We start from the raw sequence: 23,225 nt of genomic DNA, 5'->3' as shown, positions 1-23,225 counted from the left end.
ATGTGCAGCACTGCATCAGGAAGCCTTTCTCAAGGTATGTCCACTCATTTGGCACTGACTGAAGTGCCTCTCCTGCAGCTCACTGGGGCACAATACCACTGCTGTAGTCTTTGGGAACATCCACGATGCTCTTTGGTCTATGCTGGAGTGCCTACAACCATATGAATAGTCCTTTACAGTAGCATGCTCAAAAGGTTTGTCTTTCTCTGTCAAAATGCTGCCTTTCTCTTGTAAACATTGTGCATCCTTTCTCAGTGTTATGATAACCTCCAGAGCCATCTTTGGAGAAAGAGTTAAAGCACCTCAGTGTCAATGGTTTGGCCGTGGAGATGTGAGCAGTGTCTATTCCCACCCTGAACATCCTCTTGTCCTGCTTTGTAGGTAAGTGAATCAGTCACTGGAAATAAGATCTGAAGACCAACATCCACTGGTCCAATGGTACTGGATTTATCACAGCTGTATCAAGAGATCATTCCCAGAGCCTGTTTGAAGAAAACACCTGTTCCCAAAAGGCTTGGGAAACACTTCTACTGAGCAAAAATCCTCAAAAGGTTGATGAGCTTCACTGGTTCACAAATAGTTTGTTAGCTTAATAAAGGAGAAAAAAATCCTTCTGCAGTTCGTGCCTGAGCACCACTTACATCTCAATTATTCCCACGTGGCGTCACTGCGTGTGACATTATGAGCTAAGGCATCCTGCATGTCTTCCTCAGCACAGCCTTAAGAGCAATGTTCATCTCTGGTAATGTCATTTCTTTGGTCAACTCAGCAGCTCGCTGAGGTGATGCTCGCTGCCCTCATACTGGAGTGTCCGCTAACGAGGCCAAGTGTTTTATTCATTAAGGGCAGGGAAATCTGGAGCTTTATTCAAGAGGCCCTGGTGGGAAATTTGCATGAAAATTTCATGCTGCTCTCTTGCAGGAGCCCTGCCTGGCAGCAGGTGTCCTTCCCTGCTGGGCTGCCCTTCCGCCTGCTGCAGAGCTCTAATAGAGGTGGAACATGTAAAGCTTTTCTGTTTCCTTTTGTTTTGCTCCATTTTGCAAAATTCATGGGGCCAGGAAGCTGTCATCTATTTAGAGAAAGAGAGGGGCTTTGGGGACCTGGGATGCCTTCAGACAGATCTGACCATGTTTAAACACCGTCAGGATAGCAGGTTCCCAGTTCTCAAGCAATGGATTAAATCAAGATGGTCTAGTAGGTCTCTAGTGTCTGGAGACGAAAATAAATTTGGGTTTAATTTACAAAGTTTTGTTCAAATCCTCAAATGCTATTTGCAGAAGTTCAACATTTTATCTAATCTTGTCCTGCTCGCTTCGTGTGTGAATCATTGCAGGACATGGTTAGTGGGCATGGTGGTGATGCATTGCCAATCAGACTAGATGACCTTTGTGCTCTTTTCTAACCTTAATAAACCTGGGGTTCCTGTGCTGCATTTCATGCTCAGGAAAAGTCCCCACGGACCCATGGAGACTTGCTTCTCTTTTCTGTTTTCTCATCAAGCTCTTCCTGTGGCACCTTTGCTGTCTCATATAGTTCAGCTCAGGCTTCCATTTCAACAGCGGAAAAATGTATTGGCCCATAAATTAGGAATGGTCATAGAATCATTAAAGTTGGAAAGAGCAATAAGATCTGCTAGTGCAACCCACGCCTATGACTGCTCTAGAGCACATCACTCACTGCAACACCTACCCTTTTCTTGAGCACCTCCAGAGACAGTGGTTCCACCACATCCCTGGGCAGCCATGTGCCAATGCATTACTGCTCTTCCTGAGAAGAAATTTTTCCTAATATCCAATCTGAACCTCCTCTGGTGTAACTTAAGGCTGTTACTTTAAGAATCAGCAGAGCAGTGCATGATCATTGTGATGGAATCAGTGATTGTGATTGAAACTTGTCTTCAGCATGCAAATATCACTAGGAGATGGAGGGGAAGGCCATGATGGCTTCTTCATCACTGACAGATGGCTTTGGATGATGGTTCATCAGTGGAGGGAAAATCAAACCAGTGGGCTTCATCATTTCAGCAAATGCAGGGGTCCAGGAGTGGGCATGAGCACTGCCCTGAGCTGCCTGCACACCTCTGTGCATGGGGCACTGGGGCTGTTTCAGAGAGAGAAGAAATTTTTCCTCTTGCTTTTGATGCTCCCAACTGCCCCAGGGATGCAGCTAGCAACTGCACTGCTGCAGCTCTCGAGTAATGGATACCTCCTGAAATTGCACCTTGCAAGCTGCTGACTCGTTCCTGCAATGAGCTCCTGAATAATTGAAGCAATATTTGTGGGTTTAGCACTGAAGTACTAACAGCTGCGGTATGTTTTGATATTTATGAAGCCCAATAAATTATGGATTAGGCAGCACAGTGAGCCCAGCTTGATACTTAGTGCTGCCAGAGTGCCAGTGCTGGTGGTGCGCGGTTCCCCCCGTTCTCTTCCATCGTGTAGCTGGGTAGGACTGGTGTCTGTAACTGGGCTTAAAAGTGCTTACTCACAGGTTGAAGTTCCAATCCCAAGAGCTGGCAGTGTGTTTTGAATTGCTCCTCACTACACAGATTTTATAAAGATAAACTGAGGCTGTATTTCAGGTCATGGGACATTGCAGAGGTGGAGATGTCCATTTCCTTGACAACGGAGGAAGCAGAATTAATAGCAAGAGTCAAGCTGGAAATAACATAGAACCCAATCTTGCTTTCAAAGTTCCATGGGTAAATATCAGCCACCTTCTCCAGGATGCCTCATGCAGCATACAAGCTTTTCTTTGTCATTTATGAGATTAAACTCCGTGCTCGGCTTTTTATCACCCAGGCAAATTTTGTTTCATGCATGAGAATGGTTTTGCTTTGCAAATGATCCAGACGCAATCCAGATATCCCCCATCGGCACAGGCTGCACGCTGGGAAGGGATGGGAAGCAAGGAAATAACTGCTTGAAGCAGCAGATGGCATCCTACTCCTCAGAAGCTTTCCCATCTCTGTGGAAGTACAATAAATTCAGACTACAAGCGTGTGTGCTCTGGTCACAGTTGCACAAAGGGATTTGGTAGAAAGCTGTAGGCTTGCTTAGTTTCTCAAAAATCATTTGTCTTTAATACTTTCTTTGCTTGCTTTCCCTGCCTGCTTGGATGAGAGGAGGTGCCATGTCTCGCTTCTCACCCTTGTGCTTGCTCCCATTGCTTTCAGAATGTTTTTTTCCCCTCTTTACCCATAGAACCAGAGTTTGCAGATCACTTTGGAGGAGTTCAGGCTGAGGTTCTGTCTCTGTTGTGCTGCTGCACAATGAACTGCCTGAAGTCTGCCACTGCAGTAAGTGAGAAAAATTTCCCCTATCCCAAAAGCCTTGCAATTTATGCAACTATGAGAATCACAGCAGCAAAACCAGAAGTCTGCTGGATCACAGGAAAATCCTGTGTGGTGGACAAGGCTTTAATTTAAGGTTTTCAGGGTTTCTGCCTAAACAAAATGTCTCTTAAAGAAGTGATGCCCTTTGCACAGAGCAGATAAAGATGAAAAATATGTACACACTGCTGGTTTGGTTTTCCACTCAAAGCTGGGATGTTACTTGCTCCTTTCCCCCTCAAAAGCACTACTAGATTTCCTACCATGCTAACCAGATGTGTAACCCTCCTCTTCGGAGCTGAAATAGGTGAAGAATGCCAAAAGATAGCAAAGATCAAAACATTTCCACATGCACGCTTGCCTGGTAGCCCAAGGATGCAACATTACGACTAAAATGCAGGTGGAATGGTGTCAGGATTGGGATTCAAGCCTGAGGAATTGCTCCTATCCATTTTCCAGGAAAAATATTACTTTGGAGATAGAGCACAGCCAAAATAATCTTCCTGTGGCAAGGGAAAGGGTGTTATAGAATCACACAGTGGTTTGGGTCAGAAGGCACCTCTGGGGGTCACCTGAGCAGGTTGGAGCAGCACATGGAGGACACCCAGAAGCCATCTGACTGTTTCTAAGGAAGAAGTCTGTATTTTCTGTTAGCTGGGAGACTTGGCTGACCACATCTAGCCCTCTGTGGTGCTTGGTGCTACAAGGACAACCACCAGTGCCATCCCTTGCCCATGCTGATTTCTGTGCTCAGCAGAGGCCTGTAGTAGACAACCCCAGCACAAAGTGATGGTCTTTCTATTGTTCTGTTGGCACTGCATTAAAAAGATTCTAAATTAAGAACTCCCCATCTCCATTGGAGAGATGAGAGGAGGACTGGATGAACCAATGCTCATGGGATCTGACCCTACCCTCCCCACCTCCTGCATCTAATAGTCTTGCAAGGGGAGCCCAGAGAGGGCAGCAGCCCTATGTCTTCTCTACTGTGGCTGCTTTCTAAAGAGGAGGGGCAGAAATTCTCTTCCAGAATCTGGCAGCAGGAGAGCTCTTAGAAAAGGACAAAGCAACAAGCAGAACGCTGGCCAAGCATGAATTTTCTGTCAAAATAAAGAACTGAATCTGGTTGTGACTAATTGGGAGAACTAATCGAGCTTCTTTTTATATTTGTTTCCTCAGTATGCCAGGGGATGGCTGGGTTTGTCTTCAGATTGTAACCAGGCTGAATTAGGAAAAGAGAAAGGTGAAGAGGGAAGAAGATGCAGTCCCCTGAGCTCTGCTGGAAGCCTTCGAGCTGGAGCCTGAACAGGGAAAGGAAAATACAGATTGTTAAGTAGGTGGTATGAGGCAATGATTAAGGAGTCTGTAACTAACATTGTGTGGTTTTTTTTTTTTTTTTTTTTTTTTAATATATATTCTCTTTTTTTTTTTGCCTTTTCTTATTCTTTATCAAATAGAAAGTAGATATGAAGTCCAGGTAAGAAGGAGTATTCAGGGCAAGCAGGAAAGAGTCCTCATCCCAACCCTCTCAGAGGCACACCTGGCAGATATTCTACAGCCCCAAGGAGGGCAGATGTGCCCTTGGACCATGCGCGTAACACAGAAAGATCCAGTGACTTCACTGACATGCTGAGTGCACTTCAAAGGGACAACATTAAGCCAGAGAGCAAAAGCCATAGGAGAGCACCTCTCCTGGTATCAGCACAGCCCCCTGTGGGCTCCAGCACCAATAACTTTCCCTTGGATTCCCACATTAGATGCTCATTTCTCCCCATGGGTAGCAGCAGCCTCCACCGGTCTTGCAGTAAGCATCCCATGCATCCTTTCTCCTTCACTCATGCTCTTCCTTCCCAAAATTCAGATGCAGCTTTGTCTTGGCATGAGTTTACGAACAGAACTCGGATGGGTTTGTTTGCTCCATGCCTGAACCCACAGACAATTACAATCATGGCTGACTGCCTAGCTTTGTTAATTAGCTGCCAGCAATGGCTCATTTTTCCCTCTGTGGTTTCCTCCTGAATTAGTAGGGCACTGCTCATTAGCTCTACCCTGCTTTGGGATGCTACAGTTGAACATGATGGCAGCCAGAAATGCCAGCTGAGGGTATGAGCTTGATTTGTTTGGACAATTAAAAAAATATTAGTTACATTTAGGTAATAAAGCCAAATATTAGCAAAGCTATTTTGTACGAGTGCAATCTGCCTGCCCTGTGCCACTACTAAAGCTTCTGGTTTCTGGGTTTGCTGGCAACAAATATTAAAATGTCCACTATAGTTCATTGATGGCTTGGTATCTGCTAACAGGCTTGTTTTCATTTAGCTGACCTGCATCTGGAGTTTGGGTTCAATTCAACCAGGAACTGCACTTCCAGCCTCTCAACATTGACTTAAGTACTTTAAATAACAGAAGTAGCAACCGGGGTGGTAAAATAATGTTTTATTCCATGAATGAACGAACACTACCATGCCACATCCTAAAGTTTTTTCTACAAAAGATCGTGGACAGAGCAGATTGTTAACATTTCTCAGGTCAAGTTCATTTTGAGGCCGCTGAGCCTGTTCAGTGTAGCAAAATCTGGACACGCAGCATTCTTACTGTCTATTTGGCATTCTGCTGGATAAAGCAGGTTTATACTGCAGTTCTTGTTCACACAATGTCGATGCACTGTAAATTAAAGAGGATAATCAAACCAAACTAAGTAACTTCTGTGGTTTATCAGTATATATATATATATATTTATTTCTTTTTTTTTTTTTATGATGGTCAAAGTACAACCAACATTCAAAGCTTAAAATAATGGCAACTAAAAAGACACGCTAAAGAACACCAATGGAAACATCATCATTGCTGTCAGGATGTGAGCTTACCCACAGTACTATGTAAAAAGTAGGAACCGGCATTGACATTCAAGCTGTCAAAACAAGAAAAGAAATTATATTATTTGTTATATTTCCAAGCTAGTACTTCTAAAGAGTCCTGATCAGCAAAGAAGAGTTATCGCATGCATGCTGAACACAAGACTAATATTGGGTCGGGGACCTGACAAATAACTGACTTACATTCCTTTATATACAACAAAATGAAATATACAGTATTAATACTGGCTGTACATTTGGTCAGAGTATTTTACAAGGAGAGACACTAGCCAAAATTCTTATCAGGTGGGAAAATGGCAATGGATGAGCGCTGATTTTCTTTCTGAGAGTTAAAACATTTTCACAAGAAGTTTTAAAAGTTGCTTTGCACTGCAATGTAGAAATGATATTTTAAAGGAAAAGATGTTCCTAATTTTTTTTTTAAATCTAGTATGCCTGGCAAAGCTCATGCGAGCAGAAGAGAGAACCAAACGCTAATCATCGACCTGGAATAAAACTAAGCCACAGACAGCATGTGCAACAAATCTGAGCATACTGGTTCTGTTTAAATGGCCTTATGAGATGATCTGCAAAGTATCTGCCACAAATCCCTGCTGCCAAAACCTAATCTAGCCTTCTCCCAACAGGCTGCCAACCAGAAACAAAAAGCAAAACAAAAGAAGTTATGACCATCACATATTTTTGTTTAGTACTGTAAATGTGTCTCAATGTTAAGCTGATTCAGGCTGTTTATGTGTGTATTTTTCAAGGCTGCCAAAGAAAATGCTCGATCTTGTGAGTAAGGGCTCTGCCAGGAACACAAGACTGAGGTTTCCCTTGTTGAGTGTAACAGATTTTCTAATGGCTGGTTACCCTGACCCTCATTGCTTCTCCAGACCTCTAAGGTCTAAAGAGGATTGGTTAATTCCTCATGTAGTTGTTTCTCATCCAGAACAAGCTGAGAAGCTAATAAGGTAAGCATGAGACCAAATGAAAACAGAAGTAAAAGCTATACAAAATTCAGAAATAATTACAGGAAAGTAAGCATCAGTGTAACTCTAGTGACACTTCATACAACTGAATTTGTATGTCCTTTAGCAATGCTAAATCATGGGAAAGAGCAGGCAAATATGCATGAATCAGTGTCCTTTAAAATAACTGTGCTGTAATCTTTTCTGTGTATTAGGTTAGATTTTTTTTTTACAAAGTGTGATGCTAACTATAGGAACATAATACAAATGATGGATGTCAGGGCTGCTGCTTGATTGCTTGAATGCAAAGGGACATCACATCTTCCAATCCTCGAAGTGGTTTCATGGGGTGTTCCTTCAAGTCCAACGTTTTGCCACTTTCACACCAGAAGTCACTTTGTGGCAAAGTAAAAGGAGAGAAAAAGGAAAAAAATGGAGAAAAGAAAAAGAAGATGTTGGTCGTGATGAGTTAATTTCAGACAGCAGTTTCTGCTGAGTTCACCATGCTTAATGTTCTTCCATCTAGGAAGGAGTTGCTGTCAAGTAAAGCAGAGGAGCTGCTTTCAGTTGTCTTTAAATACATGCTAACAACATAACATCTCTTTCTTCAGGAAAATGATCCAGTTGCATATTGTTAGAGGGATCTGCCTTGTGCTTAGCACAGACACAAGGGGTTAATCATCGTCCTCCTCCTCTTTCAGTGGAGCTATTGGGAGTTTGTCTTGAACTTGGAAACATGATGCAAAGAAGTTGACAATGGAGTTGTACAAATGCTGCTCTAATGCTGGATTGCTGAAATAATGGCTTTCATCAGGGTAAATCTGCAAAGAAGCAAGGAAATACACAGTGAGAAGCTTGAAGTGTTGGAACTGAGCACTCAGCCCACTGGTCGCCCTGTGTCTTTCCATGGATGCCACAAGGCCCAGGTTAATTCAGTGCACTGAGAGCATGCCTGAACCAAAACGAACGTTTTTGTAGGTGGGCACTGCATTTATTTTGTTCTGAACAAGTTCAAGAGAAACAGAACCAAACCACCCAGTAAGAAGTCAGTAACCTCTGCACACGGTGAAGGAAAGCAAGTCATCACTGTTGGTCTAGAGTGGGGTAGTGAGTGGAAGGCAATGTGCCTGCTGGACTGAATCCTTACAGGTAGGACTGAGGGCTCCCACTGCTGCTCTGAGTGCCTCTATCCACAGTGTAAATCCTTGATCTCTCCCACTTACTCCTCAACAAATCCTTAAGGGCACCTACCCCATGGCTGCCTTCAAGCTCCAAAGCACCAATACTTCTTCACTGGGAATGCGCACCGAACCCTTAGTCCTCTTAGCAGCCATCAAATCCCTTCCAGGCTCATAGCCCCAGTGTCTGCGTTCCTACTGCCTTTGGAATCTGATGGAGCTCATGTGAAACTGCAGAAATGCAGCCAGAGGGAGCTGGTATTCAGTAGATGAAATGTTAGTAGGCTTTGGGCACTGCAATAAAACCATCTATACTTCAAGCTGCAGTCCCTGCCATGGTAGCTCTGACTGCTGGCACTCTCCTGGCTGTGGCTCAGTAGGTAGCAGAGAACAGGGACCATCTCCTTTGTCTGTGGATGGGCTTCTTTCAGAAGCTGTGGCATCACTGGCACAGATACAGGCAGTTCAGCAAATCAGAGCTGTAACTCAGCAGAAAGAGGGGCTTTTCTGACCGGTGTGTGTCACACAGGGATGTCAGATCTGAGAAACATTTATCCCCCTAACTTTTCCAGCTGATTTAATTTAGAGCCCTTTGTATCTGTAATTCATCCTGATTTCAGCCTGCTGTTCCCACTGAAAGATAGCAGCCATCAACTCCTTAGAGACACTCCTTGCAAAATCTAATTTACTGTAATTCAATAACTGTCCAACAACTGTCCAAAGCAAAACAGTGATATCAAGTTAGCACATGAACACATGGGAACGCATTATAAGCAGATTCTGTTTCTACTGCCAGGCTGTATTTGCAAGTGGCTTTTCGAAGCTTGTTTCGTAACAGCAGTTTGAGTTCAGACTGGGAAATAACTGTTCAAATATGAAAAAAGGAAACACATACTGTACCTGCAAGCTGTAATTAGCCTTTGCCTTAATTAGGTGTGTGATAAGGTCCGCAGTATGCTGAAAATGGATTTTTTCTGTAGAAACAGATTACAATCATTAAAAAGGCAAATTTAATTAAGAAAAATCAAAGCCATCTCAAATACATAACGAACTCAAGTGATGGGCTAACTTACCGTCAGCAGTAGCATGAATGATCAAAAATGTCTGTTCCTTCAGTAATGAGACTCTGTGTTCTAATCTGGTGATCTGTGAAGGTAGAGGTTGCAATAAGATTAAAACTCTTGCAAGAAATTAGCAATTCATATGGGGGGAGCAGAAGCACTTAATTCTATTTGATGCTCCCTCACATGGATAACAAGCAGACACCAGCACAGCATATTCTCTCAGCCACCTGCATCACTCCAGAGGTAAAACAGACTTCCACTCCTCCTTCCATGCTCTGCACCAGCAGCAGGAAGAGGTCAGAGACCCTCATCTATTTTAATACTTTAATGTTCAGCAAAAGCCTCAACTGTAGAACACGTGGAAAAAGTCCAAGGGAATATTCCAAAGTGAAAAAAATGCACTGACAAAAAGAAGCCTAACTGCACGAGCTAAAGCAGGTTCAGCGAGCTGCAGTAACTTTGGTACGGTTTGAAAGATGGCACTGATGAGCTTAGGTGGACCAAAGGAGGTTCTTAAGTATTTACTGCTGTGAATCTCTAGTCTCCAGCCAACTCCCAGATGCACAAAGGACCTACTAGTTGGAATGACTGCAAATACTACAGCCTCTGTGGACTTAGCGAGTATTTACTAATTTGCAAGAGCTGACTCTGATCATCCTGATATCCTTGAACTTAACTCTCATCCTCTCAGCCATGATATCCAAGTTCTTTGACAGTGCATGCATGTACCTTGCACTCTGTTCTCCTTCCTATTACCCCCTGATTGATGCTTCTTCAGTTGCACATTGCCATGGGACAATACAGGCTTTTTGGGGTCCACACCTGGTCTCTACTGATATGATTTTGATAAACTTCATGGGTGGTTCACAGAATAGGATCAATTCTTATTCCTTAAGCAATCTGTGGTCCAACTGCAGAATGCAGGAGATGTGTATCAGTTAGGAGCCGTGCCTGGAGGAGTGCAATGCCCTGCAGTAAGCTCAAGCTGTTGTCTAGCAGATAATCCCAAATCACAGGATCATAGAACGGTTTGGGTTGGAAAGCACCTTGAAGTCCATGCAATTTCACCTGCCTGTCATGGGCAGGGACACCTCCCACTAGAGTAGGTTGTCCAAAAACCCATACAACCTGGTCCTTAACACCTTCAGGAATGGGGCACCCAGTTTCTCTGGGTAGCCTATGTCAGTGTCTCACTGTCCTCATTGTGAAGACTTTTTTCCTAACGCTCAATCTAAATCCACCCTCTTTCAGCTTAAAGCAATTACCCCTTGTCCTATCACTACATGTCCTTATAAAGAGTTCCTCCCCAGCTTTCCTGTACGCCCCTTTAGGTACTGAAAGTTGCAACGAAGTCTCCCGAAAGCCTTCTCCTCTGCAGGCTGAACAACCCCAGCTCTCTCAGCCTATCCCCACTGGGGAGGTGCTCCAGCCCTCAGAGCATCCTTGTAGCCTACTCTGGACCTTCTTAACAGAACCATGTCCTTCTTGTACTGAGGGCCCCAGAGCTGAATGCAAGCACAAAACAGGGGAGAATCACTGCTCTCCATTTGGACACAGAGCCACTGACTACAATTCTTTGACTGCAACCATCCAGCCAATTCCTTATGCACTGGGTCCATCACATCTGTATCTCTCCAATTTAGAGACAAGGATGTAATGCAAAATGATGTCAAATGCTTTGTACAAGTCAGGCAGATTGTGTCAGTTGCTCTTCCCTTTTCCACCAACGCTATCACCACATTGCAGAAGGCCAGCAAATTTGTCAGGCACAATTTGCCCTTAGAGAAGTCACGCTGGTTGTTCCCAGTCAACTCTGTTTTTTGTGTGCATTAAAACAGTTTTGAGTAGGATCTGCTCCATGATCTTGCAGGCACAGAGGTGAGACTGACTGGCTTGTAGCTCCACAAGTCTTTTTTTCTCTTTATAAAAATGGGAGTTGTGTTTCCTCTTTTGGCCAGGATCTCCCTGTTCATCCATCCATACCTCCTGGCATTTTTGCCTGATTTCCTTTTGTTGGGATGCTCCTGAGCTCCTGAGGAGGTGATCTTTGAGCATAAACCAGTTTGTTTGGCTCCACTTCCCTTCAGTGCTTTATCCTAGGTCACTCAACCAAGAAGAACCCTGAGAGGCCCAAGTCTGCTCTTTGAAAAGGCCAACTTTTCAACACACAAAGAGCAAGTGGCAATTCAAAGTTCTAATTTCTATTAAATTTCTTATTTCAATATTTTTGCTTGCTTTCACTGCTACTGATCTGCCTTTAAATTCCTAAAAGAACAAAAAGAATTTAACATGAACTAGAGATCGTCCATGCAAAATCTGAGAGACAGTGAACTCAGAATCTAGATAACCATGACAAAGCTTCCACTGCAAGGCTCAGGAAGCTATCTGCCTCACGAAAATGGGCCAAAATTTATGTCTTAGAAGGTAACAAAGTGATAAGATCATTGGGATGAACTTGGATGGAGGTTGTGACTATATGGCTACATCTGAGTTTCTAAGCCTCAGTTCTTTCAATAGGTTAAATTGAAATATCTGTATTTACCCAATGTAGAGAGGTGGACATGAAGACTAATCAATAAAAAAAAAGAGTAACCATTATTACTATGAAGATGACAAGGCTGTAAGTAGACTTAATGATACCTTCCTGCCTCTTAAGTACAGAGAGTTTTATTGGTCAGTCTGTTGCGTGTTCTTGTTCCTTTCCCAGGAGAGAACACAAGGAGGAAGAGTTAAAACCCCTTTCACATTTTATGAGATGCAGTGTCCATGCACTTACCTCATACACTCTGTTATCAATCCCATACAAACCCAAGTATCTTTCAGAAAATGCTGAAGCTTGAAAAGAAATAAAGAAAGCATTCAGTCATATTTGAGTACATTGGCACTTCTAAGCCAAATACTACAGATGCTAAAAAAGTGCTTATTTTCTACTACAGCTTTAATAGATTTATTTCTAAAAGTTTTAGAAAATACAATCAGGATATGTACTATACCACAGGCTTTCATCATCACTATGTCCATCAGTAGCAGAAGAACTATTTTTTATTTACTTACTGCAACTGAGATACAAGAGGAGGAGTGTCACGTTTGTTCCTTTCATAAGCAGCTGACTCCATCAACTACAAGCTCCTGTTGCTCTCAGGGATAACTGCAGTGTTTAACACCCTGGCTTTCACTTAGTGCAAAGGGAAGTGGTGACCCTGAGAGGAAGGACCACTGTGTGCATGGGGTATCACCAGAAGAGAACCAGGGGGATCACCACCACAGGATGGGCACTGCATTGCAGCTCCCATGGAGGGATGTATCAGGCAAGAAGGAATAATGTTCAATACAGGTTGGTGGTAGAGGTTGGATGGTAAAAGTAGTTTATAGTCTTTACAGCTAGCTGAGAAAACTATCAGGATCTTGGGAAAGAAAGAGAAGAACACTGCGTAAGGGTAGGATAGACACATCATCTGCAGTCAGAGAGGCAGCCTGTGGGCTCCAGGATAATGTTTACCATATAGTTTGAAGTCTGTCAGTGGGGAAAGAGCAGCTCCACATGCAAACACCTGGTTTTCTTCGCCAGCTGGAAGCATGTAAGTGCTCAGGTAGCCACCATAGTCCTAGAACACAAACAGGAGAGGGACATCAGCAGTCATGCAGTGACATATTGATGCTTTTGGGTACAGAACAGGGCACTTGAGACCTTGCAGGAGCTTCTTGGCTGTTACAGAGCCCTCAGCACTTGGTCCTGGAGAAGGAGGGAACAAGGGACCACAGCCATGGCTGAGGAGGAGCTCTGCACTTGCTGCACTCTCCTGAATCAGAAGGGTTGTGTGCCCCAGAGCCTGCCCCTTCTTAACCCACTACACGGCTGTAGGTCTGCTCTCCAAAATATCATCTCAGCACCTCCTTTTTTAAAATGGACATCATAATTTTGGTGTCTGCTGTCAGTCTGTTAACAATTCCCCACAGAGATGCTGCTGTAAGTGCAGCTCTCATCGCTCACTCTAAGCCCATATCTCCCACAACAAACAGTTTCTACTCGCAGTCCCGTTCTCATTTCAAATTGTGTGTACTTTGCAATTGCTGTTTCCCAGCCGGGCACACGCTGGGATGTGAGTCAGCTCAGAGATCAAAAATGCTGTTGAACATTTGTACAATTCAAGCCAGGTCTGCCCACACACCCACAGGCCTTAAGGGATGCAAGGAAAATGAAAGTTTGCAAGGGAAAAAGTAACTAATGTTGACAGCATTTTTCTGGCAAGTTGTCACTTTCTGCACCCAGAAGTTAATTTACACACATTGATGAATGTACTGATAAAACAAAAGCTTTCATCAGCAGCATCTCTGAGCAAGAAGCAGCCTATGTCAAAAATAAATAATAACAAAAAATACTATTAGCATAATCAGGATTTAGCTCAGCTGCCTAACCTCATCAGCCAACCACAGCAGTGCAGAGGAATAAGAGCAAGAAGTTACCTTTCCAAACACACCAACTCGCATTTTATCGATGTAATGCTCTTTCAGCATTGTCCTAGAATATGAGGGGAGAAACTATGAATTAAAAACACTTTTCCCTTCACACTGCAGAGCCCTGCCTCTGAAAGGCATAATAAAGCTGTTTTTATTGCACTACGCTGGTGGTGTTTTTAGTGTGATTGTGCTCAGAGTGAATGTAACAGTATGACAGGACTTGATATTTAGGATTTTACACTTAAAAAAACAGTCTGTAAAAAAGTGTGAAGTTTTAAAGGGGTACATTTTCTCCCACTGCGAGTCCAGCGAAAAATTAATCTAGGAGCTGATATTCCAGCTTGTTTGCAGCTGTATGACTGTACAGAGCTAAAAATAAACAGGCTTTGAACATGTGACACAGATAAGTGTGCTCTAATTTAGCTCTTTAAGTTCGTTCTCCTCCATCTGCACAGGCTGGCACGAGCTTCCTCTCTCACATGCCATTGCTTGATCACAGCCACGGGATTACATTGTCCTTCCTTCCTGCTCTACCCTACATACTGCCAAAGGAAGCAGGACTAATGCCAGCCTTGGAGTAATTATTAGTAATTAATTAAGTTCACAGAATCATAGAATGGCTTGGGTTGGAGGCATCTTAAAGACCATGCAGCTCCAAGCCCCTGCCTTGAGAAGAGGCACTCTCACCATATCAGGCTGCCCAAAGTCCCATCCAACCTGGTGTGGAGCACCTCCAGGGATGGGACATCCACAACCTCTTTGGGCAGCCTGTGCCACTGCCTCCCCGCCCTCTGAGTGAAGACTTTCCTCCTAACATCTAATCTAAACCTCCCCTCTTTTAGTTTAAGTTCTTCAAGACGTTCTTCAAGAACAGTGTGATTCACCGGACAGCTTCCAGCTGGTCCTTCTCTTCCAAAAGGCCCAGCCTCCTCTTAACCTCGTGCAATAGTTTAGTGCCTTGGAAGCCGCTCCCGCGGCCGTCGAACTTCAGCACGATGGCGTTGTGCAAGCTGACCATCACGCTCTCCCACGTCACCTCAAACCTCTCCGTTACGATCTGGTTGCCCGGCGTCCCATCCCTGAAACACAAACAGGCATCAGGAAAAGGAACAGTGCTTCAAGAAACAAAGGCAACATCACTAAATGGGAGCCCAAAGCTCTTCCCAGGGCCATGGGTTTGCTGTGGGAATGGGATCTGATGTGATGCAGAAGTCAGTGGAGTTTTCCTCACTAACACCTGGATCTACTTCTCTACCATCTCTGGCTCCAATCTGTCTCCATTTCTCTACCACTCCCAAAGACAGGGTATTTCTGGTGGAGGATTTGCTGTAAGGAGCCTGGCTTAGCATGCTGCTAAGACACACTGGTTGAAACCTGCAGCTATTCAACCTCTCTTCCTTCAGTGGCAAGTGTTCAAGTTTCATCTATCACCCCAGTTCACCCAACGCAGACACCCCTCTCCCATCAGCTTCTTGGGTGGCTGCACGTGGAGCTGTCAGTCATGTCTGTCACCTCCCACTGAGGCAAGTGAAGAAGGTAAGAACACTTCTAGAAGTGGTAAAACCAAGAGCACAGAAACGCCCAGGTTGACCCAAGGTAAGTGGAATACATGGGCAAGACTCCCCTCACAATGTTTTGCTCACAGTCTGCACAAGGGCACTGCCTCAAGAAATACTGAGCCACTTCTGGAAGACAGCCCAGAAAAAACAAGAGGTAATGGTAATGAGAAATAATATTTTAGGTTGGCATTACTGGAGACTTGCAGGCACTTCCCCCAATTGTTGTCTTTTCTGGGGGGTTCTTGGGAACATCAGTCAACTCACTGCAGGTTTTTAACATGCATGTGACTCCTATTCATTTGCATTTATTCAGGCAAGACCCAGGCACATTCAGCTTCAGAGACAGCCTAATCAAGTGCTGTTAGCTTGATGAGCACCAATCTTCCTCAAGCACTTGTCTAATGAAGTACATTTTCTCTGCAGTATTTCTGTGATGTAGTGGCATGCTTATTGCAGTGTTTTCGTCCTTCATGGAAGGAAGTGCTGCATGTTGTTCAGGCACACAGCTACCTCTCTCACTCTTATGTGGGGCTTCTCTGCTGCAGGGCATCCCCTGGCAGGGAGCAAGTGATGCAGCAGGATGCAGCAGGCCAGGAAGGTGTCTCCAATGTCAGTCAATTCCCTCCCCACGATTCTTCCAAATTTCCAGAAAAATATTATTATTCCTAAATGTTGCATAAAGAGATACCCATCTGCTATGCTCTCCAGGAAGAAATTCTACCTGCCTAATATAAATACAAAAATTGTACAGATCTTCCAAAGGCACTAAGAAGGAAAGCAGGATGCTCCCCTTCCTCCAGTGTCTCAGCAGACATAGCTCCTGCTTTGGATGGAAACAAGTCTCTCCTTTGCCTGAGGTTTGCTGAAATACAAACCATGCAAACCCATGGAGAGCTGAGATCCCTGATGCTGGATCTCCTGCTTGCCCAGGTCAGCCACTCTCAGCCCTTCTCAAAGAAGCACTCAGCACACTCTGCACAGTGGCACAGAGTTAGGGCCCTATTTCTCACTCAACCAGGTGTGCACCTTAATGCCAGGATAGAAAGACTATGTCCATCTTTTCTTTCTCCCAGTGTTTCTGCTCCCCAAATAACTGAATTGGGAGTTTATTTGCAACAACTGCAAAACCCCTACAACGCATGTAGGACTCGACTAGGGAATCCTCCCGGGAGGTGAAATCCTTGGCCCAAACATATGAGAGAAGAAACCCATGTCCAACCTTGCCCAACTCTCGTGTGAGCAATTGGAAGGGAAATTGTGTCATATCTTGAAAGTTGAAACTTCCACACTGCCATAATAATGTGAAGAGAAACAAAAGAAGAGTGAAAACTTACACAACTAAAAGCAAGGGATAGTGCGCCATGTCTGAAAACGTTGCTGGCTTTAGGATCTGCATTGGTAATTCTAGGCAAGAAAACAACAAATGACAGCATGTCTTTAGTGTAAGAAAACCAACATAATGACAGTACATATTTCTGGTGTTTTGGCTACTTATGAACAGGAACAACACAGCATTTCATCAGACATGCTGGTAAATAACACCTTAGGAACACAGCTGTTGTCAATGAAAAGATCATATTATAGTAGCTGAGGTGACAAGAAATGTAAATTGAGAGAAGAGTGTGTGCTGTTCAGTCATGCATCCCTTTTACAGCATTCAATTAACATCTGGCAACAGCTATAATTTTCCTTCTCGGCAGCTGTATGAGTGACACAGCCAGATATCAATACTTCAGGGCAGCAGAGGAGGGAGGAAAGAGACAAGGAGGATGATAATTTAAGACCCAATTAAGTGTGGTGTGTTGGGGGGGAGAATGGGATCTTTTCTGCTGTAGTGGTGTGAAGACTGGTAGAGAAACATCTGCTTTAATCCTGTTTTTCAGGGGCCCTAAATGGTACTCTAAAACAGCAGGTAACTGTGCTGAAGGCTGCACAGTATGGCTGGTTCCAAACCAACAAAAGTGGAAAATGTCCAAGGTCCCCAGGCATGGGGACTCTCACCACAGCTCCTTTAACTACTTTCGATGGCCTGGTATTGACAGCTGAATGCTCCCATCTGAATGCCATCCACATCAACGAGAGCACATTTATATTTAAAATGTTAACTACAATCCAGATTAGCAAAGGCGGGCAATTAAATCGGTATTAGGAGCATTTTCAATAGATTAATACACACATTAGCTGTGCGGTTTAGGTAGATGGCTTTGCAATCATTGTCTGACACTCCACCTAATTAGTTATTCCATCTGAATGCTAATGGACTGCAAATTGGATCAATGGCCCAGGGACAGCCCAAAAGGCCATCACTTGACTTTAAATATAAACAAGCACCACTTGCAGGGTTCCCAGGGCTGTTCAGCCCAAGGCCACGGAGACATAGGGAGGACATGGAAACAGCCCACTTGTATTTATTACATGTATTTGGTTAAATGGGCAGAATCCAGTGTCAGTGATACCTGCTGGTAAGACACTGAGCGTCAGCCTGAGTTATTCACTATCAGCTGACACTACCACAAGTGAGCTGGCGGATGGAGGGGACAGGTATCATCTTTTTGACTGTCTCCTTCTGCTGCATGTGAAGCTTACAAGTGTTACTTTATGCACTCCTAACACCGGCAAGCAGAACATTTTGGAGCCATTATTATCCTTTTCAAATGCCTTTCAGCCTTTGCTGCACACTTTTTTTTTTTTTTTAACACCTGCTAATGATTGAAATTAGTAACCTGCCATCAGTCACACCTCCCTGCCTTCATTTCATATGCCCTGAGAGGTGTGCTGCTTTTTGGCTCGGGAAATGCCAAAATCCAAACACGCCATTTGAATCCAGGATCTGTGTTTGTTTTTAGAGTTACTGCCATACACACAAACTAGGGCTCTGGCGTGCAACATCACAACGCTGAATATGCGGATTTTCCATGTATTCCATCTGCTTACAACCAGAGCAGATGCTTATTAGGTTGGTCCAGGTGCAGCTCTAGAGACAGGCAGAGAATGCCTACACTTTACCTATTTGCCACTAGGTTTTCTTTCCTTCTGTCCAGATACAGATTCACGGGGAAAACAATTACACAAATGGTGCAAACAACGTGCCAGGCACTGACATATACCGCTCTGTTTTTTTCTTTTCTTTACTCCAGATGAAATCTCTTTGCTTTTGTTGAAAAGCTTTTTTTTTTTTTTTCCTTTTTTTTTTTCCAGCCCTGTCAAATGATATGGCTTTCTCAAAAGACTCCTGAATGACTCCAAGGGGCAGTCAGGTTCATTCACTGTGGTTCAATATCGTACAAATGAAAGGCAGTCCCAGCTGTAGCCAGCAAGCACATACACTATCCCACTTCACACCCATCTTAGATAATAAACCACTTGAGCTATGGCAAATGCCCTGAACAATGGGAGCACCACACTGTGTCAATTCTCAGAGCGGATTTTCATCTGCAAAGAAAACTGTCAAAGGAGAAAAGAAAAACTCAACACCACCCAATCCAATCATTTTGCTTTTCTTTAGCTGCATTCTTATCCAATCCTGTCTCAGTAATAACTTCCTTGTGAAGCACATCCTAAGAGAGAGCTTTGCTAACTGTGTGAGTAAATCGAGAGCCAGAGTCATTTTTCCTCCTGCCAGTCTAGGCAAGATGACTGTATCATTCTGCAGCAATAGTAGTTATAAAGAAAAATAAGATAGAGAAAAGTGCTACTTACTGTAATCATCTATCTTGATTTCCATGTATTCTACTTTAGGCATTTGCCTGTCATTTACAGCCAGTTGCACATTTTCATTTACCTCCAGCTCAAAAATTTCTGAAAGAAGAAGGATTAAGATCACAAAAACTTCCAATATTGTTTGTGAAAATGCAGATTAACATTTTATAGCCACCTTAATATGTGTAACACAGCTTTCCTTATGGGAGTGTGACCATCTGTGTTGAGACCTGGCTATGAGCCCCAGTCAGATGTCTACACGAAAATCTAAGGGTCAGATGAAGAGGCTCTCAAGTCTGTGGCCAAGCTAAGTATAACAAAACAGAGAAAGGGAGGAGACTTTAGAGTGCTTCAGGACAAGGTTGTGGTGCTACTCATGAGAAAGTCAATTGAAAGGAAAACTACGGGGAGAGAGATCACAGAAACATCAGGTCTGGGAGCAGTACCGGTTTGCAAACTTCTTTAGAGTTTGTTACTCTGCCTTTCAGTCCCACTGATGTTGGTGAGGCTGCTTGTACAGATAACAACGAACCACAAAGTCTACTTTAAGATAAAAAGCTTCTTTGGAATGTCCCTCTATCTTAAAAGCAATCACTTGCATCCTCTAACAGAGAAAGAGGAAGAAAAAATTAACAACAGTTTCAGCAATTGTTTATTTTTCTTGTTTCTCTTATTCAAGAACTGTCTGGGATGGGAATAGAGGATTCCTTCCTTCTTCCTTTAAGTCTCATAAAGGAATTAACCTTTATAGCTCAAATCCTGGCCCTTGAGGACCTCTTAGAAAAAGTGACTACCTCTAGCAACAGAAAGAACAAGTCCTCCTCAGTTGGCAAGGAAAGGGCCCATCCTGAGGGAATATTTCCATGTGTGATGATGAGGCTCCTGAGCCCCATGGGGAGAGATTCCAAGATGGTGAGATCCTGGCTTTGGATTTCAGTCATGGAACATGCTGCAGTGCTTGGCCCCTTGGTCTCAGGCTGGGATTGGACTGGGGGACCCAGAGCATCACTTCTGCATTGTGCGCGCAGAGAAGGCTTTGCACCAAATTATGAGTTTAGCTGATTGTACCTTCCCTTTAGAGACACACCAATAAACAGACGTGTAATCCTAACTCCTCCAGTAATACTTAGCTGATAATCATGCTGTCATGGCCCACCTTTGCTGAAAAGGCAGGCACACCACAAAAACATGCCTTCCCACATCTTTCAGCAAGACCCTATTGGTTCCCAGACTATTTACTCTGCTTCTGAAAAGCCTGTCTCATCCCTATTGAAATCACATTCCCCACAAAACTGCCAAAGCAACAGCCTATTACATTTAGTTAAATATTAAGATTCTCATTTAATTACGGCACACACAAGTAGCTTTATCAGCAGAAAGGGGCCTGCCACGTAGGGGAATTTAGTCAAGCCATTTTATTTGTTCACATAATTGCATCTTTAGAAAGCCAAGACGACTATGGAGGAAATAAAAAGATTGGCATATCTCCTAAAGGACTTTCTTTTCTGCTTTAGGACCACAGGGAGATTGAGTCTACAGAGTACAAATGGTCATTGCTTAATTAAATGTAAGCACGCTATAATATTCGGAGCGACGCACTATTATCAGATTATTGCAGAATACAGAGGCAAACTCCCTCTATAGAGTAATGCACTCATATTAAATGAGCAAATTCAGTAATGTGTGCAACTGTCAGTTGCTCTTTTTTCAGAAGAAGAAGAATGAGGGAAAAAGGGAAGCAAGGGAAATGCTAATCATATGCAGAAAATCATGAATTTCAGCAGGTGCTGTGTTCAGTGCACAACTAGATCAAGCTTTCTATGTAATACGCACTACTGGGTACCATCAGAATCAAACTAATTTCAGTGTGTCTTGTGTTCCTTTTTCAACCTTCATTTCCTTTATTTGTTTTTTCGTTTTATATAGCATTTATCGTTTTAATCTCCCAAAAGTAATTTGTAAAACTATTCAGGAGCCTGCAACACAGTTCATGAGAGCACGGTCCTGTATGCACTATTAGAGTCAGCCCTCTCCACGTCTACTGTAAAATGAAAGCATTGTTTTTAAGGAGAAAAACCACGAAGATAAAAATGGATGGAGAGGAGGAAGACATGGCAGCAGAAGGGACTGGATATTCTGAACTTGCACAGATGAGATCTGTGAATCCAGGTTCAGGCACCCAGGTAAGCTGTTACTCTGTCTTTCAGTCTCACTGATGTTGGTGAGGCTGCTTGTACAGATAACAACAAATCACAAAGTCTACTTTCCTCTAAGATAAAAAGCTTCTTTGGAATGTCCCTCTATCTTAAAAGCAATCACTTGTACCCTCTAACAGAGAAAGAGGAAGAAAAAATTAACAACAGTCAAACAATTTTGCATAAATGACTTCTAAACGGCTCTCAAGGCTTGAAGGTTGCCTCAATGGTAGCGTGTCAGCCATCAGCAAGGAGCCTGCCTAGCTGCAAGACAGAGCTCTAAAATCCCACTGCTACTACCCTGTGCAAAGATTGAGATACGAGCAGCCACTGGTGCAGAGAGATTAAAATGTTTGCAGTTTGCTATTTGCTGCCTGTTGTGACTCCGAAAAAAAAAAGCAATTCTTGTATCTTTGTCAACCAGGACAATTGCACATGCCAACTTTTGCTATTTATGGCAGAAGCATTTTCACAAGGGATAAAACCTGTTAAAAATAAAATAATAATCCCTCTGCATTTGGCTGTGCCTGGGCAACTTTGGGTATAGAGGGACTCCAGGCTTTTACCTGGAAATTTCAGACCAGAGAGGAAACAGAGACATGAAGAAACGCTAGACCAATGCTAGTCATGTAAGCATTTGGCAGCAGACAGTCCAGTGAAGCAGCATATTGCTTTAACCTAACTTCTTCCAGAATGCTGCTAAGTTTTGTGCATGTATTTTTTTCTGCAAAGGAACATCTGAATTTGAACAGATTAATTGAAAATAATGGCAGGATAAATTAGAGTTAAGTGTACATACATCTCCTTAATTACCTCAGATGCTTCTGGCACTGCATGGAACACTATTGAGCATTTCTATTTTAACTGCAAAGATTACAGTGTGTCACAAATCTGGTTTTAAATGTGATTTAAAAAAAAAAAAAATCCATCAGAATTTAGGGTTGCACTCTGTACTTGCTGTTCACAAGTCCAACTTTTCTAGGTGGGATCAGGGCTCGAAATGTGTGTTGCCAACAGGAACTGAGAAAACAAGCCATAAAATCACATATGACTCAGGGTAGATGTTATGTTTTCTTTCCTACACATCCTAGTGTCATAGGAATCCATCCTCTGACACTTCCCACCTTCAATGGGAAACAAAACAGCACAGATTTTCACAAAAAAACATTTGATTTGGGGGTGAAACACTCTGTTTTGCTCTGTTCCTTTGAAGACACTGCAGCAGGGAGTTGTTCTAAGTGTGGCTAAGCTAAACTGATGGCTAATAAACTGCTACCAGCCCCACAGAGAGCTACAGGAATAAAGCAGGTGCTTATTATTTGTATTACAGCAATGTCTGAAGGCCCTAATAGCAGGTTAAAGCTGGGCTAAATGCTACATTAAAGTGGTAGGAAAGGGTCTCTTATCAAAACAACAGGAGCAGATAAATGTTGGTTTCAGGTAAGACTGACTCATCTCCTGCTGTGAGGCTCATGGAGGCTCATAAGAAACAGAAGGGAAGACATCTGGGTGTTCCTGCCATGCTGACTTGGGGTAAAAAAAACGGACAAAAAGAAGGGAGAAAAAGCAGGTCCAGAGGAGGGCCACTAAAATGATCAGAGGGATGGAGCACCTCTCCCGTGAAGAAAGATTGAGGGAACTGGGCTTGTTTAGCTTGGAGAAGAGAAGGCTCCAGGGAGATCTCATTGTGGCCTTCCTCCCTTGAAGGGAGCGTATAAAAAGAAGGGGGAATGGCTGTTTATGAGGGTGGATAGTGATAGGACAAGGGGGAATGGTCTTAAACTGAGGGGAGGTTGAGGTTAGATATTAGGAGGAAGTTTTTCACACAGAGGGTGGTGAGGCACTGGAACAGGTTGCCCAAGGAGGCTGTGGATGCCCCATCCCTGCAGGCATTCAAGGCCAGGTTGGATGTGGCTCT

The 23,225-nt window shown here is 43.4% G+C and overlaps 1 protein-coding gene across 5 annotated transcripts in view; it reads right to left on the bottom strand.

Moving 5' to 3' along the window:
* Positions 1-5,749: 5,749 nt before the first annotated feature.
* DPP6 (dipeptidyl peptidase like 6) overlaps positions 5,750-23,225 on the bottom strand; it is a 486,394-nt gene continuing 468,918 nt past the window's right edge. For all 5 annotated transcript variants that reach the window (XM_052692599.1, XM_052692601.1, XM_052692598.1 and 2 more), the window contains 9 exons: positions 19,113-19,211; positions 16,748-16,817; positions 14,739-14,933; positions 13,861-13,915; positions 12,896-13,001; positions 12,173-12,231; positions 9,406-9,478; positions 9,233-9,306; positions 5,750-7,975 (listed from right to left, as the gene is read on the bottom strand). In XM_052692599.1, coding sequence (XP_052548559.1) covers positions 7,829-7,975; positions 9,233-9,306; positions 9,406-9,478; positions 12,173-12,231; positions 12,896-13,001; positions 13,861-13,915; positions 14,739-14,933; positions 16,748-16,817; positions 19,113-19,211 — 878 coding nt within the window. In that variant the 3' untranslated portion in view covers positions 5,750-7,828. The remainder of the gene's footprint in view (positions 7,976-9,232; positions 9,307-9,405; positions 9,479-12,172; positions 12,232-12,895; positions 13,002-13,860; positions 13,916-14,738; positions 14,934-16,747; positions 16,818-19,112; positions 19,212-23,225) is intronic.

The sequence above is a fragment of the Tympanuchus pallidicinctus genome, unplaced genomic scaffold, assembly GCF_026119805.1.
Source record: "Tympanuchus pallidicinctus isolate F22 unplaced genomic scaffold, pur_lepc_1.0 scaffold3, whole genome shotgun sequence".
Lineage (NCBI taxonomy): Eukaryota > Metazoa > Chordata > Aves > Galliformes > Phasianidae > Tympanuchus > Tympanuchus pallidicinctus.
Note: the sequence above shows the minus strand (reverse complement) of the source record. Positions and strands in the feature narration are given on the sequence as shown.